This window comes from Microchirus variegatus, assembly GCF_963457635.1.
Source record: "Microchirus variegatus genome assembly, chromosome: 3".
Classification (NCBI taxonomy): Eukaryota; Metazoa; Chordata; class Actinopteri; order Pleuronectiformes; family Soleidae; genus Microchirus; species Microchirus variegatus.
Window position 1 is genome coordinate 16,436,358 of NC_139804.1, and position 16,661 is coordinate 16,453,018.

The following is a 16,661-nucleotide window of genomic DNA, read 5'->3' on the forward strand; positions in this document are numbered from 1 at the left end:
ATATGTTGTCACTCAGATGTCTGTATTGGTGCAGTGCTCAGTTTTTGTTGTTGTGTCCCCCCCCCCCCCCCCCGTGTGCTGCTATTCCATCCTTACACTCACCAAACCTACCCCAACCTTCATTAATATAAAATCACAAACACACAAGTTACCTATTACTTCTAGTCATGTTCAGTCAGCAGGTTGTCCCAGTGAACACATGCATTGTGAGTTTGTGTGCACAAACCACATTGCAAAGGAAGGACAGTGGCAGTTTTGGTGCATAATAAACCTTGATCTATTGTTGCTATGTAAATACACTGACTCACAGAAACACACACACACACACACACACACACACACAATCCATCAGGCTCTGCAGCCTGCAAATATCTGCAGATTTAGCCCAGAAGCGACATAGACACCCTACGCCTGGGCTCATGTCCCTGTCAATGAAGAGTTAAAATGCAAATTATTAATCCTATTTTGTTCCTGGGAGAGAACCATCTGGGAATGTAACTGTGAAATCCTGTTTGAATTTTGTCCAACTGCACATGGTCCACTATACTGTGTCAAAACCTGCACTGTCCTCTGGCAAATATCACATGATTGAGTTTCTTTAGGTCATGTTGCTTTCTTTGCTTCTGCATGTACTGCTCATGGACAATAATCGCCAGGTATAATTTTATACCACACAAAGCCAACCTGAAAAAGGCATAATTCATGTTCTATGTTCAATGTCTGCATTATGTCCAATGTCCATGACATTAATGTAACTGTTTCTCTGCTGATTCACCTTCCGTTGCCTGTGTTTTACATCGATATTTCAGTCACAGAACGAAAACAAAAAAAAAAAACTCCAGGAGACGGATAGAGGGTGAGATTTGAGGCTGGGGGAAAGTGGTGGGTGTTTCAGGTGGTGGAGGGGGGGGGGGGCTGTGGTGATGGTGCTGTGTATGTGTGTGTGTGTGTGTGTGTGTGTGTGTGTGTGGGCTTATCCAAACATGGCTGACACTACTGAGGAACAACAAAACAAGCAGCCAGCGAGCCACAGCACCACATCTCAACACAGAATACCAAATGAAGCAGACTCATCACCCTGCTTTCACCATTCCAACTGTCTGGGGGAATCTATATGATGAATCATGAAGAGATTTTTTTTTCTGTTTTTCCCCCCCTCAGTCTGTGCAACTCTCTGCCTTCTCGCTCTTTGTCTGTTTTTGTCTCTCTCCCATTCTTTATGTTATTTTTAATGAATTCCTCGGTGCACCCTCTGCTCCTTCAATACTTCAACTTCTTCTCTCTCTCTCTTCTCTCTCTCTCTCTCTCCCTCTACCCCCCCCCCCCCCTTTCAATGTACATAACAGTGTACTCTTCAGGAGGGAGCCCAGGCGGTATCTATGGCAACGGGATTGCTAGGCAACAGCCATTTCTCCCCTTCTTTCCTGTGCCATGTAGCAGTAGCAGCAGCTAGAGTCATCCAATAGGAGGAATGTTGATGTGCAAGAAAAGTTCAGAACACATCCAGAAAGCATGGAAAGCAACTGCATGGTCTTTGTTTCTACAGGTGCAGTCCTGGCATGGTGATCAATATGAATCTATCAGCCTTCTGTCTGCAGAACAAGAGGCTGTTTTGAGACACATGTAGGGTAAAACTCAGCAACCCTGTGTTCCTAATCACCAGTGTTGGTGGTTGTGTGTTTTTTCCCTCAATTACAGACAGACAAACAGACAGACAGATATCAGTCTCAACTCTGAAATAGCCCTTTAAAGTTGTGAGGACTGGCCAAAATGTCTTGCTTCCGATGGTTTATATGGTCTTTGGTCCTCACAATAATCTCTTAACCAACTTATTTTGAGTTTCGTTGTGCAATGTTTGGTACGGCGATGGCAGCTTGTGTGGTGTAAGCTTGTGCTGTGTGATCTCCACTTCTATTCTGTATTTGTCTACTTTTCTACGTCTGATGTAAATCAAGATCGACGTCCCTTCATGCCAAGTAGTCCTTGTACTGATTCGTATGGATGATAACTGATCCGTTCTGATACTACCTCAAAATGTGGATATCTCCTCCAGGCAAAATGCACTGATGCTACCCTTCCACTAGTCTCTGAGACTTCTTCTGGAACCTCTCCGGAAATATTCTGGGAGCCAGTCATGACGATTTGGCTGGATATGGGAAGCTGTTCACCTTGGTCAGCCCTTGCCGGTCACCTGCTCCGACGATTGCAGTGGTCGAGGGGGAATAGGAGACTGTCTGCCTGTGCAGGACTCACTTCCTGTGGCGGATCAGCTGGTCCAGTGAGGAGAAACTGGCTTTTCCTCTTTTTGCTCCTTTTATCAGGTAATATTCATCCAAAACCAGGCCGACAGCACTTGTCACATCCTCAGACTCCTGGTGAGTTTAAAACTAGCACTGGGTTTCGGCTTGTTCATCTTAATGTACATAGTCTGGTAAATATAATGGACTTACTTCATAATTGGGCTGATTCTGAACTGATTTTACTGGGAGACCTGAACTGGGACTGGTTATTGTCCTCTGCAGAATCTTTTAGGGACATCTGTGACTGACTTAATAAATTCACAGACCCAACTAAACCAAATGCAGCCATCCAAATCCACACTGCTTGACATTTTTAACTAATGCTCCCCATAGATTTTCTGCCATGGGAATCTCCTGTAACGATGTCAGTGACAAGCTGCAAAATGAAACCACAATTTATTTATATATTTTAAACATTTGAATGAACAGGTGTTTTTGCACGATGTCTTTAACAGCGACCTGGGTATTATCTCAAAAATGGTAATGTTAATCTTACCTGGAATTATTTTAAATCCACATTTCTGTCTATTTAACATGCACCTTTTAGGAGATTTAGGCTAAGCAACCCTTGGTTTACTGAAACTACTGCCGCAGCTAATAGGACGAGAGACGAAGCTTGGGCCAAAGAAAAAAAATAACCCCTCAGATTGGAAAATTCATGAAACATTAAGAAATAAATGTACAAAATGTGTTAAAAACAACAAATGTAATTATTACCTTTTCATGATAAATGAAAATCTACAAAACACCATCAAGTTTTGGAAGTTGATTAAAAGTGCATCAGGTTCAATTACCGGCAGTTTCACTAACAATGAGGCTCAGAGCTCCCCCTCCCACCACTGCGTGTATTACAAATCAAATTATGCGATCTCGAAAAAAAGATATAAAGGTGGATATTTGCCGGTGACGGTGTGAACTCTGAACCTAGCTGGTTCCTGCCTCCTCAGCACGAGCTGAACGATAAATCTAACACACCAAGGGAGGCGGGACTTAAAGCAGAACAGCCAATCATCAGACTCACTCTGGTTGGTATGGGCTGCATACTTCTCCACTTCTACACTCCGCATTATCATACTTCCTTTTAACTTTTCTATTCTGTTGTGAGTTTTATATCTGAAATTGTGTTGTCTGTCTCTCTCTCCAAACCTTAACTTTAAACCAACCACAATTCAAATCTTAAACCAGTTCCTCAGGGAACTTCCAGTGAAGCCATGCAAAGCATACTCAATTACACCACTTCAGTCAACATCTAAAAGAAGTTTCAAATTGAATATCCTCTACAGAAAAATTACTGATGAGGATAGCAGCTGCATGCTAGCTAGCAGTCAAGTTGGTGAATGTAGAGACAAGCTTCTTCAAGAAATGACGAGTATTTCTAACTTTAAGAAGGACATACAGTCAGCTATCTTCAACCTCAAGTGGATTTAAAGAAAGACTCCAAAGATGAATAAGCAAACGCTAAGGCATGAGCTAGACCAAAAGTTAACTCAAATCGCTCCAAGCTCATGGCCGGGCAATCACCGAGACGGAGGAGCATATTTCAGATATAGAAGCACACAGCAGTATCACCAAAGATGGTCTACTGAGTCTACTGAGTCTGCAAATAAAACAACAACACAGGCTGCAAGAGGAAGTCATGGATTTAGAAAGCCGGTCCAGAGCCTACGGGGGAATAAAGAAAGCTCTGGAAGAAAAAAGGCATTTGATTCCAAACCCCATTCATGAAGATCCGAATCCACTGGAGCACCAGTCCACGGACCTATGAGGACGTGCTGCTGTTACAGAGGTCCAAGGCTCCAACCCGGAGGAGTGCATATTAAAGGCGTTTCCATGGCAACAAGCAGCAAGTGTAGGGAAACAAATGGAGATGTGAGTAAAAGAAAAGCCCCAGGAGTTCAGGAGATCAACACAAAGTTAAGAGTCTGAAAACTGTACAGGACAAGTGATTGATATGGAAAACAAGAGAGGCAATCTGCTCGTTATCCCTCTCTCTCTTTTAAATTAAAATATTATATTATATTATTATTATGTTGAAACTACTACAATACAATCACTGAACGGAACAACAGTGTTGGACTTATTAGTGGTGACAGAGTGCGTCAGCAGGCTAATCTCTTCACCACAGTGGAGGGCCCCATCTGTTTGGGAGGGGTTTCTCCCTCCTCCCACCAACAGGGATCTGTTACAGGAAGTCTACAGCTTTACTACTTTTGTTAACTTTTTAACAAAAAAGTTTGTTGTTGTTTTATATGGTACTAAACATGGGTATGGACTCTTGCCGAGTGAATTCAGGTTAAACAAAAATTAAACCTGAATTGTATGAGTCCATAACTAACGTTTGTTTTGCAGGGACCACATGGTTGATGCCTTTTCTCCTTATAGTATTATTATTGCATTTTTGCAAGAACCTCACATGGCAGAAAGTGAATACGACAAACTAAAAAGACAAGGTTTTAAATCTGTATTTGTCTTGGCAATTAACTCGAAGCACATTAGAGGGGTAGCTATATTTATTCAGCCTGTAATAATTATATATAATAAACCATCAGCTAGATTTAAAATTAATAGGCAGCTCAGATCCACAATACAGGGCTGCCCCTATAGTACTCTTATTTTGATAGACTTTTATTCTCAATTATTATTGAACCATTGACGCAATGGATTAGACAAAACAGAGAGATAAACATGGCAGCAAAAAGGAAACAGGTGAACTAGTATTTAATAATCATGTATTTTACAATAACAGACATCTTGTATTCATTTGTGTGTGCGTGCGTGTGTGTGTGTGTGTAATATCAGTCAAACAGGTTGGTTGTTAATTTGTTTAAAAATATGTTTGTGAGTGCGAATAAAGTCTTGTTGTAAGCAGTAATAATCAAATGTATTGTCATTTTAAACAACTTCTGGTTATTCATCCTTCTGCCTTCAGAGTCGCAGTTTGTCCTCTGTGCCATAAATGTGCCTACACATGGTCATGGTCAGAGTTTCCGTAAAAGCCTGAACATTTCCCGTCAAGTTTGTTGTTTAGAAACCCTAAACTTTGCGTAGAAAGTAGCGTACGCAAGTTTTATAAATGAGGCCCCATGCAGGTTTGGGTCTCCATGGGGACTATAGGTCAGTGTGTATGCCAGAAAAGGTTCAAAAGGGGTTACAAACACACACACACTTACACACTCCCTGTGTCCCTGCTGCTCCAGACTGTGAACCGTCTGTCCCTCCAGAAAAAAATGGCCTCTGAAAGTGAGTTCTGATTTGAGAGTGGGATTTAATGACATCTGTGCTCCCCCTCCCTGTCTTTACACCCCCCACTACTTCCCTCCCCCCTCTGCGTTTCTTCTTTTCTCCTTCAGTCATTGTGTCTTTATTTCATTATACGATAACTGCTTTACTCTTTCTCATCTACTTCTTCTCTCACTCTCATGACACTGCATGGTCAAGCTCTAAAATAAACATCCCCTTATCCATCCTCTTCTTCATCTCCTTATTTTTCCAGTACCTTTTCCACCCTCACATCAAAGTCACAACCCCCACACCCCCACCTCCACCCTATTCACCCCCATTCCTTTCCACAGCCAAGCTCCTCTCCAAAAGAAGCAGTAAAGGTAAAAAAAATAGTATGTGGTGCAGTCATGTATTTTAATGGTGTAATAGTATACTCATACGCAGGGAGGTTTAATGGAGGTGGCTGATGTTGTCAGATGGAGGCACAGGATAACAAAATAAACTAAAACAAAAAAGAAAATACAAAGCTGGATGATTGGTAAAGAAAAGGGAGGACACAGGAGAGGAGAGGACGGTTCAGGTCAGGATACAAGAAAAAGAGCAGATGGGGAAGATGGACGAAGAGAAAGAGCAGGATGGAAAATCTCATCTCCTGGCGGAATAATCTACCATTTATCACAGTGATGAAAAAGTGGGGAGTGAGAATGGAGTTGGATGAGGTTCAGAAAAGACAGAGTTTTTAGTAAGACGGATAGTTTTTGTGCTGCGTTTCCCTCCATGCACACTATTGAGTCGAGACAGCTTCTAGAGCAAGAATATAGCATGAATTATGCATGCAGGGCTGCTCATTTGGGGGAGCCATATTAATAATATTACATATGTAGCAATATACAAAAGGGCGGAGGGTGTTGGAGACACTCAGCAGATTGGGGAAAGTTACAATGGTTCAAGCACGTATGCACACGTGCACGTATGCACACACACACACACACACACACACACACACACACACACACACACACACACACACACACACACACACACACACACACACACACACCATGGCAGCTAAGCTTCCTTTTTCATTTCACCAGAGAAGATTGCATTTTCTAAAGGAAGTGTGTGTGTGTGTGTATGTGTGTGTGTGTGTGTGTGTGTGTGTGTGTGTGTGTGTGTGTGTGTGTGTGTGTGTGTGTGTGTGTGTGTGTGTGTGTCTGTCTGTCTATATGTGTCTGTCTGTCTGTCTCTCTCTGTGTGTGTGTGTGTGTGTGTTATTACTGTTTGGGAGGGAGTGAAGGGGGATATTAAATGATTCAAATGCTCTCTCTCTCTCTCTCTCTCTCTCTCTCTCTCTCTCTCTCTCTCTCTCTCTCTCTCTCTCTCTCTCTCTCTCTCCTCAGACTGCAGCATGGCCACACGCACATGCACACACACATGCACACACACACACACCCCTGCAGAGCATGAACGTGTGTGTATGCAGACACATATATAAACACACACAGGTTTGCGAAGCTATCCTTTTAAGGACTCTTCATTGACTTGCATTCATTTGGACAGCAGACCAGGTCTGACCCTAACCTTCACCTACTCACAATTGAGTTTCTTAGTCCTATACTTAAAGAGATCCTCAGAAATGAGGCTCTGCCTCATTAAGACCAGATTCTGCACGAGGACTACTGGTCCTGACAAAGTCAGTGTTCATGCCAGAAAAGGTCCTTAAGAGGTAACAAATACAAGGACACGCACACACGCACGCACACACACACATGCATACACTGAGCCAGTCTGTTCTGTCACACAGGCCAATTTAAAAATCCACACTGCCAATTAAGAGAGAGGCAGTATAGTTCCAGTCTGGACACCAGTAATGTGGATATATGTGTGTGTGTGTTTTAGTTCATTTATCTGTTTTATTCAGAGCTAATTCATTGTTTTAAGACCTAGAGGAACAAAGAAATTGGATGAATAATTTCCAGTTTCCTACATCCACAGCCATTTTTTCCTGGTTTTATGTGTGAACAACTAAAACCATTTTACTCACATGGTTACTGACCAAACCCCAATCTCCCACAGGAAAACATGCAGACAGATGACACTGAACAAAACCCACATGTTGTTAGAAAACTGCTCCTCCAGACTGAAAAAGAACAAATGCTCAGTAATTGAGTTATTCTGGATGCTGCAGCCGACAAGAGCCCAGGTTTGAGGTTTGAAACATGACCTGTTCATAGAATCATAAATATTTACTGTTATTTATATGTGGTGGTACCAACGAGCAGCATGTGATGTGGAGGGCTGGGCAATAATATATATATATATATATATATATATATATAATATATATTACAGCCATATCATGACATGTGAGATATATAGTGATAAAGTATCTGTAATTACTTTTGTGGTTTAAAAGGCTGTTGCATTGATAATCATCATATTTCTTGTACTGAATACATGAAATGCACTTATTATATTGATTTAAAAATACATGGAAAATTGACAAAATTATACATATAAAAACCACTTAACACTTTAAGCCTAACTATTTGCATTATAGGAAAATTTGACCATATTTATAGGCAATTTCATTGTTTCCTTCCTTCAATATCCTTCATTAAACATTAAAAAGCCAAAGAAATAAAGCAGTTATTATATGCAATGAAAGCTAATAACTGTATTTTAAGAACATGTAATACAGATCATAAACATTTTATCTTAGTGTGTATTTACAGTTATTGTCACTGTCCTTTGAGAGAGATATACCGATATATTTCATATATCAGAATACTACATATAAGCCATATCACCCAGCCTTACCTGCCAAAAATGTATTATTTTTACACTGCACTTCATATTTGTATAGTCTTGTGCTTTAAAATCCTAAAATGTACCAGGTTTGGTCTCTTTACAGCTTCAGGGTATCTGCAAATATTCAAGTAACTCTTGTGTTAAATCTGTTGTGATTAAATACAAATCAGTCCAGTGAGTAATGAACTGGTATGGGGTCAAATCCAGACTGACATTCAGGAGCTCTCATTTATCAAGCTGTTGTAGAAACCAGTGCAGATCTGAGCACAGAAATTATCCCATCAATCAACAGCAATTGTTTTAAATATCATGCCGCTATATATTCACAGATCAGACGCCACAGCCCTGCAGTTTACGGGAGCAGAGGGAGTGCAAAGCCCGATTGATTTTAAAGGTAGGGTTGGAGATCCTGGAAAAACTGTTTACCAGGCTACATTTTAAATTCAGACTTCCCTCTGAAGCCACGCCTCCAGAGCACAGGAACATTCAGAGGGTTGGTTTCACACAGATTCACAAGCACTGCGCAGCATCGGAAACTTTTTTTGGATACTTGTTCAAATGTCGAAAAACAACAAATACTCTCAAAAGATACCAGACACAAAGTTAACCCACCAGTAGAAACTGATGGCAGTTTGATTGATGCACCATGAGCTGTTCGGTATGATGGGATGGTGTTTTTACAGATCTGTCCACTCCACAGCTGACTGACATTTTGACATTTTTCATTTTTGTGACAATGCATTCATGAATTGGTTACAATCGGGGAGTGAAGAGGATTTTAGGCATACAGTAAAAAATGCTCTCCCACCCTTCATTTAAGGGTGTTATAATTCATATGTAAAATATAAATTACTCAGCAATTAATTCATTTTGTGAGCACAACACCTATAGTGGTTCAGTGATAGAGTGAGTCGTCTTTCATTCATTTAAAAAATATATGTATAAAAAATATCAGTCCTTATCATTCATTGTTTACCACTTTATCCTCCCCATGGAGGTCACGTAGGGCGAAAGGCGGGGTCACACCGCGGACAGGTCCATCACAGGGTCAACACAAAATCAAAACAAAGGCGTTTCAGACAATTTGGCAGTACACCCAACTGGCCTCACAAGCACAGACCACGTGTAACCACACCAGCGTGTTCACCTCCAAGATCATCTGAGATCAGCCACCAGGACAGCTGCTGCAACAATCGGTTTGCAAAACCAAATAATTTCTGCACAAACTGTCAGAAACAGTTTGTCGTCGTAACCAACTTGAGTGGGCAAATGCTCACATTCGATGGCATCTGGCACATTGGAGAGGTGTTCTCTTCAAGGATCAATCCCGGTTTTCACTGTTCAGGGCAGATGGCAGACAGCGTGTGTGGGCTAGTGGTTTGGTGATGGTAAAATGTTGTAAAACGTTGTGGATCGAGTTGCAGTGGGGTTATGCTATGGGCAGGTGTGATGGCATTTTGAATGCACAGAGATACTCTGACTAGATCCTGAGGCCCATTGTGCCATTCATCCACGTGGATAATGCATGGCCCCATGTTGCAAGGATCTGTACAAAATTCCTGGAAGCTGAAAATCACTCAGTTCTTGCATGGCCAGCATACTCACCGGACATGTCACCCATTGAGCATGTTTGGGATGCTCGTGATCGGCGTATACAGCAGCGTGTACCAGTTCCCACAAAATCCAGCAACTTCACACAGCCATTGAAGAGGAGTGGACCAACATTCCACAGGCCACAATCAACAACCTGATCAAGTCTATGCCAAGGAGATGTGTCGCACTGCATGAGGCAAATGGTGGTCACCCCAGACACTGACTGGTTTTCTGACCCCCACAGACCCCCACCCCCATAAAGCAAAACTGCACACTTCAGAGTGGCCTTTTATTGTGGCCATCCTTAGGCGCTCCTGTGCAATATTCATGCTGTCTAATCAGCATCTTGATCTATGTCACACCTGTGTGGTGAGATAGATTATCACTGCTCACTAACACAGATTTAGACTGGTTTGTGAACAATATTTGAGAGAAATTGTGATTTTGTGTAAATGTTTTAGAGTTCAACTCATAAAAAATGGGAGGAAAACATTTTTTTTTCTATTTTTGTTGAGTGTATAATGACATGCAAGGCAACAATGCTAGTCACTTCACCACCATGTAGCCCTGTATATTATTATATTATATTATCAGATTAAAACATTAAAATTTCACTTTCCCTGTGTTATTCTCTTCAACGTATTTTTTTTTCAACAACATGCAATCCTACTATACATGAGACTCAGCTCTCTCCCCTCCATACAAAAAAGTGTCTTGTGTGTAACACGTTACAAAGTAACGTAACTGCTTTTCTTTTTCTGGAGTATAAAGTAGCGCAAACGTTTCCCAGTTTGTGCTTGTACTTGTGCTGTTTCTATCGCTTATCGTGAAAAATGTTAACTCACTACTGGTGTATGAACATAAGACACTCCTGCATCTCTGACAAAAAATCTGATGAGACAAATGAAATATGCCCCCTTCTCCTTTTGGGGGTTCCCACTGACCTACAGCAGACTGTAAGCTCGCCTGCCTGGAGGCAAACATGGTTAAGTTAAAAGCCTGACACGTTCTCTGGGGATTCCCCTCGCCGAACTGAGATCGAACCCATATTTTCTGGCCCTGGCACTCTCTGGACCCCATCGACTCCTGTCTGCTACCTGTGATGGGTATCACCCCAGCCCTGTTCCCCCATTAGAATGGCGCTAGTTAATTCTAGAACAAAAGTTTTATCCTGAACGATTTATGTCCCGTTGCTTGGATTTCCTCTCCGTAACTCAATCTTGGTTGACTGTTGGTGAGTCCAGCCCTTTCTCCAAACTTTTACCAAACAACTTATTTTAGTGCCCCGAGTATGTCAATGCCGGGGCAATGACGTCACTCGGACTGTCAGACGAGAGTGCAGGAGAGCAGAGCGCCATTTTAAGACTTGTCTAGTTTGGTCTAGGATCATTGGTTTTATGTCATGATAACTCGTTTCATTTTTTAATGTCAATAACTTGTTTGCAATGTACCACTAAGGCCTTATTGTCAAATTAATATAATTCATTTTCACCAACCCCCATCACCGAGCATCCAGGAATGCAGCTTGTAGAACTTAGACACCCAGGTTGCCAGAAGAGTTAGAAATTGTCCACATAGAAATCCTAGGTGACTGCGATAGTGTGAGTGACAAAATGCCAGCCTTGTGTTTTCATGTAGACATTCCATACAGTACTTTGGAAAAACAATGATGTCATAAACCCACCTCTCTCTTGTGCCACTACTCACGTTGTCAGTGGATACAATATAACACACATAATATTTGAACCCCGTTATTGTCTCCTCTCATCGTGCCATATGCTGCTTGGAGCAAAATCTCCATCTGTTGCTGATGTGAATATCAAGCAAATAGGTTTCTGTTATCTATTCAGTATGAGGTTTGTGCATGAACACAGTGTCACTCTCAGAGGTGCAGCTCCATGTTCCAATATTTTGAACTGGGATAGCAGGACCTGTTTTAAAGTCTATTGGTCACTGTTATATTTTACAATGGTCACTGTTATTTAAATATTCAGACTGTGCACTCACGTTTGTGGTTGTTCTTGCGCTGGAAGGGTAGTGTGTGTCGTTCTGAGTCTTCCTCCCCCTCCTCATCTGCCAGGTGGGTGTGAGTGTAATGGTAACTCAGTCCTGGGCGGTTCTTATAGCGCTTTCCACAGACTGCAACGCACAAACATGTACAGTGTGTTATACAGAACATGCTTTCTGCACATGTAAGTAATTAAAAATCAAGTAAAATATGAACACAGTGGTGACATTGCACTCACTGTCACAGACGTAAGGCTTGTCTCTGTCTTCAATGGCAGGCAACTCTTGTCTCTTCCTCATGCCCCCGACACCATAGGCCTGTAGTGTATACACACACACACACACACACACACACACACACACACACACACACACACACACACACACACACACGCACACACACACACATACACACACTTAACCTCACCACAATTCGAATTGTAGCTCACACCTAACCAGGACCTCTGAAATTAGGTTCTGCATGAGGTCTCCATGAGGACTATACTACTGGTCCTGAAAAAATGAGTATTTATGGCAGACAAGTTTGCAAAGCGTTAACAAATACAAGTATACACACACACGCACACACACACATTTGCATTCTAATCATCTGCTCTCAGTGTAAAATTGCACTTCCAGCAGGAGGGGGCTGATGACACCGAGCAGGGGAGCAACTGCTCCAATTAGCAAACCTGGTGTCTGATTGTGAGCATGTGTGTGTGTGTGTGATTCTTTTCAGAATACATTGTCACAGAAACAATTGATTATCCTCCAATAGGATGGAAGGAAAAAAAAACTGTCTGATTTCATAAAAGTTGCTTTTTAGCAAAGTCCCATTGTTAATAGAAAAACAAAGGTATTCTCAGCACGAACACAGTCTCGATTTCTGGATCACTTCTATGTCTTACCCGTGTTTTGGTGCGGTTCTTTCTCTTAGGAACATCTTCTTCCAGCTCATCCACCTCCAGCTCGTGAGGGAAATCCCCGACAAGCAACTTCTGTAGGTGAGGAAGTAGAGAGAGGTCGTCAGATAGATTCTCACTCTTTTTCATTTTCTTTTGCTTTTTTTCCATGAAACCATGAGTGGTCCTGACGTTACACATTGTCTTGCTGAGTTTGAGGGTGTTTGCTTAATTATAGTGTCGGAAACGACATAAAGAGAGGCACATGGAGGAAGTACTGAACTAATATTTTTAATTAACTGTTTCTAATGATTCAGTTACACAGAAAACAACTGCTCTACATGTCACTAGTCACTCGGTTGTGTGTGTCACGAATAAAACAATGTCATGACAGTTTCATGCAGCCGTGCTGTGATGACTCCGCCCACATTGAGGAGGAACTATATATTCATTCATTTTATTAGATTTGTCTTTATGACTGTCGAAAAAGTTCTAAAATCATATATTCTGTGAGCTCAATACTTTCCATATGGTTTTCCATAGTATTGAGACAATATGATACTCAGTATCGGTGCTGGTCAAAATCATGGGATTGGATATCGGACGGATCAAAATGTAAAATCCGATACAGTCCAACAATCCTAACTTTTGCTTTACAAGTAAAGCGTATAATTAATCATTAAACCATCATTAAACTCAGTATTTGTACCTGCAGCTTTTGTAACCATGTGACTTCACATCGTATACTCGTCCAAGTGCAGAAAAGAACAAAAAACTCCTTCCACCGGCTTCAGTCACTTTTAAGACACAGTCATTGGGTCACATATTTAAGTTTAGAAAAGTGTCAGTCTAGAGACAAAAATGTGGGACATCGTCTCAATATGAGGGACAAGGAATGCAAATTCATGGGACACCTGGTGACACTAGAGAGACAATAGCTCAATGTCATAATTTGATCCAAACTTTGATTTGATGACATTAATCAAGGGATGGGGTTGTTTTTGCTGAAATAGGTTTTAGTGGGAAATCAGTTGACCTTTGACCTTTCCCACACCTTCCCCTTCTGGTGTGATAGTATAAGGTCAGGGGGGAAAAAAACTATTTGTCACACACACACACACCCTCTTCTATGTTCATATGTATGTGTATCACATGCATGAGATTGAATCATGAGATTGAATTTTCTCCAACCTTCTCTCCCGACATGTCTGTTTATGTTAGAGTGAACATTGTGTTGGACATTTTGGAGGATACGGATTGCAAAGAATTTATCAAACTTAGGTTTTACCTGCGACAGCTGAGTCGACAAATGATGGCTTTTCCAAATGCTAACTGCTGTTAGCTGCCGGAGCCTCAGTGACGCTGACGTAGTTTCCTGTGTCTCATTTGCATTTAAAGAGACAGGCATTCAAAACCGACCGTTCCGGACAGGTCTGTTTTGGCAGGGTGATTGAACTGCTGTGGTGCTTCATCCTTATGGTATTTTGACCAAAGTATGTCACAGACATGTTCATTAGGACACCAGGGAACTAGTTCAATTTGGAGAAATAGGGTATAATAAGTCTCCTTTAAGAGTTTATGATGTTTTTCATGTATTATATATTAGGGATGTAACGATGCATCGTGACACGATGAAAAATCAGTACAAATGCGTGACGATTCGCACCAGTTGACAGAAAAAATGAATCGCGAATACCAGAGAAGTAGGATAAGTTCAATATCTCCTTCTTTTTTTTAGAAATAGGTTAAGTTATCTTTAAAAACTGTCACTGGTTGGTGACTTACGTCACTACAGACATCCAGGAAGACATGGCGACGGTGGATGCACCGAGTTGTTTAAAATCACCTGTGTGGCGGCATTTTGGATTCCCTATATACACAAATACAACCGGTGAGAAATGTACAGACAAAACCAAAACAGCATGTAAATATTGCAAGAGACTGCTTACTTACAGCGGCAACACGAGCAACATGCAGAAGCACACTTTTGCGCCACCGTGTGCATGCAGATTTCCACCCAAAGACGCTTGTCCAAACGCAAAATAAAAAGTGGGAACGCAACGCCACTTTTGAGGCCTATCGCCCTATGTCAGCTGAGATAGGTACAGCACCCCGTGACCCTCTGGTGGAGGATAAAGCGGTAGAAAATGAATGGCTGGATGAATAATCCCATTGATCAAAAAGTACAACGCCAGCGTCAGTGCCTCTTACAACAACGTCAGCAAATGCATCGATTTAGGCAATAAAGGCAATGCTCAGTTCAAAATGCAGGCTTTTTCTCCCCTGGCCTACATGCTGGGTTTGAAAGTGAACGAATGGTGGGCCCTCTCCAACCGTTGGACCCCGTACCCTTATGATCTCAAAACAGGCCTTTATATTCTGTTTGTTTACACAGACATCATTCAGTATCAATTCATCGGTGACAGCTGGGTACAATCAAAGTCACTGGGACTTTTGGGAATATGGTAAACATCAGACACCAAACACCAAACAATACATTGATCTGTCAAAAAATCAGATCAAAAGTATTCGCATCGAGATCAAAACCGATCACAACAGGTGTTCAGAGTTTATTTATAGCAAGAACATTGTGAAGCTTAACTTTAGACCAGCCTTACTGCAGCCCTCTTTGTGAGAAGTAAAACAGGATGACTCTCGCACGCTTCGCAGGCATCAGACCGGGTACACGTTGTTTTGTAAATTACTATGAAAGTCAGGTGGGGGTCGCTTAACCTGGTTTTTATGGGGGGCCCATCATGTACGGTCGAGGTATAGGATCTATATTCTCGAAACTGTTTTGTGTTTCCGATGCTGAAAAAAAAGGCTTTGCCATCACCAAATCTCACCTTAAAATAGCGGCTAGTAACATTGCCTCTGATATGATCAATTGCACTGCAGGGAGTCTGCTTAATAAGCAGCAACAACGGCAGGAGCAGAAACAAGAAGGAACTGGAGGCATTATGGTATTGTCACGCAGGTTGAGGAAGCAGCCGCCTGGGGAAGGTATTTCCACAAAAGACTGAGAGCGGAAAAGAGAAAATCAGTTTGCACATGTAAGTCTAGGGTGAGGATGTCTTCCCAAAGCAACGACATATTTTAACATTTTTAGAGAAAAAAAGGACGTTCGGGAATGGCTCTTTTACATCAGAAATCATCCGAGTTCACGCTTGCAGAACTGGATTTATTTTCAGCTCCCATGATGGAGCTGTCTATAAGTTTTGCCTCTGTCCACCATTACCGAGCGAGGTCTTTACCCAGGGAGATGGTGAGAAATACCTGGATCTCAATGACACCTTGCTACACCTCTGAGCGAAAATGACCAACTCCAATGGCTCAAACCTGGCTAACGACACTGCTGCGGGGTTCATTATTTATCCTCTAAACACCATCTTCAGTCGATGGGACATTATTCTGGGGATAATTTCATTTCCCAGTCTAGCTCCACACATCCCTACAGAGCCATGATCGAAACCCTGCTCAACTTTTTCTCAGACACAGTAAAAAGCCAATTCAGTGCCAGACTTTTTTTTTTTACAAAGACACGGCAGGAGCCAAAAAGTAAAATTTACCAGAGAGTGCACATATCAGGAGGTTAAAAATTATAATGACCTATGGTCCATGGTCAAAAAAAACTTTTTGTACACTGAAAAAACTGTTCAAGAAGTTCAACAGCTGGGTTAAAGCCTCACATCTGAAAAATATATAAAAAATGTGGATGGTAAAAAACACTAACACTACTGGAGATCAACTCTAAAAGACAGGTGCTGGTTGATTATTACTGAATCATAGTCATGAACGGTCATCAGCTAGAGAGTCGCCATCTCCC

At 41.7% G+C, this 16,661-nt stretch overlaps 1 protein-coding gene across 1 annotated transcript in view; it reads right to left on the reverse strand.

The window, feature by feature from the left end:
- Window positions 1-16,661, reverse strand: part of dpf1 (double PHD fingers 1) — a gene marked incomplete at both ends in the record, with an annotated part of 54,017 nt that overhangs the window by 14,436 nt on the left and 22,920 nt on the right. The window contains 3 exon segments of the mRNA XM_083887199.1: window positions 11,934-12,065; window positions 12,173-12,251; window positions 12,842-12,931. Coding sequence (XP_083743325.1) covers window positions 11,934-12,065; window positions 12,173-12,251; window positions 12,842-12,931 — 301 coding nt within the window.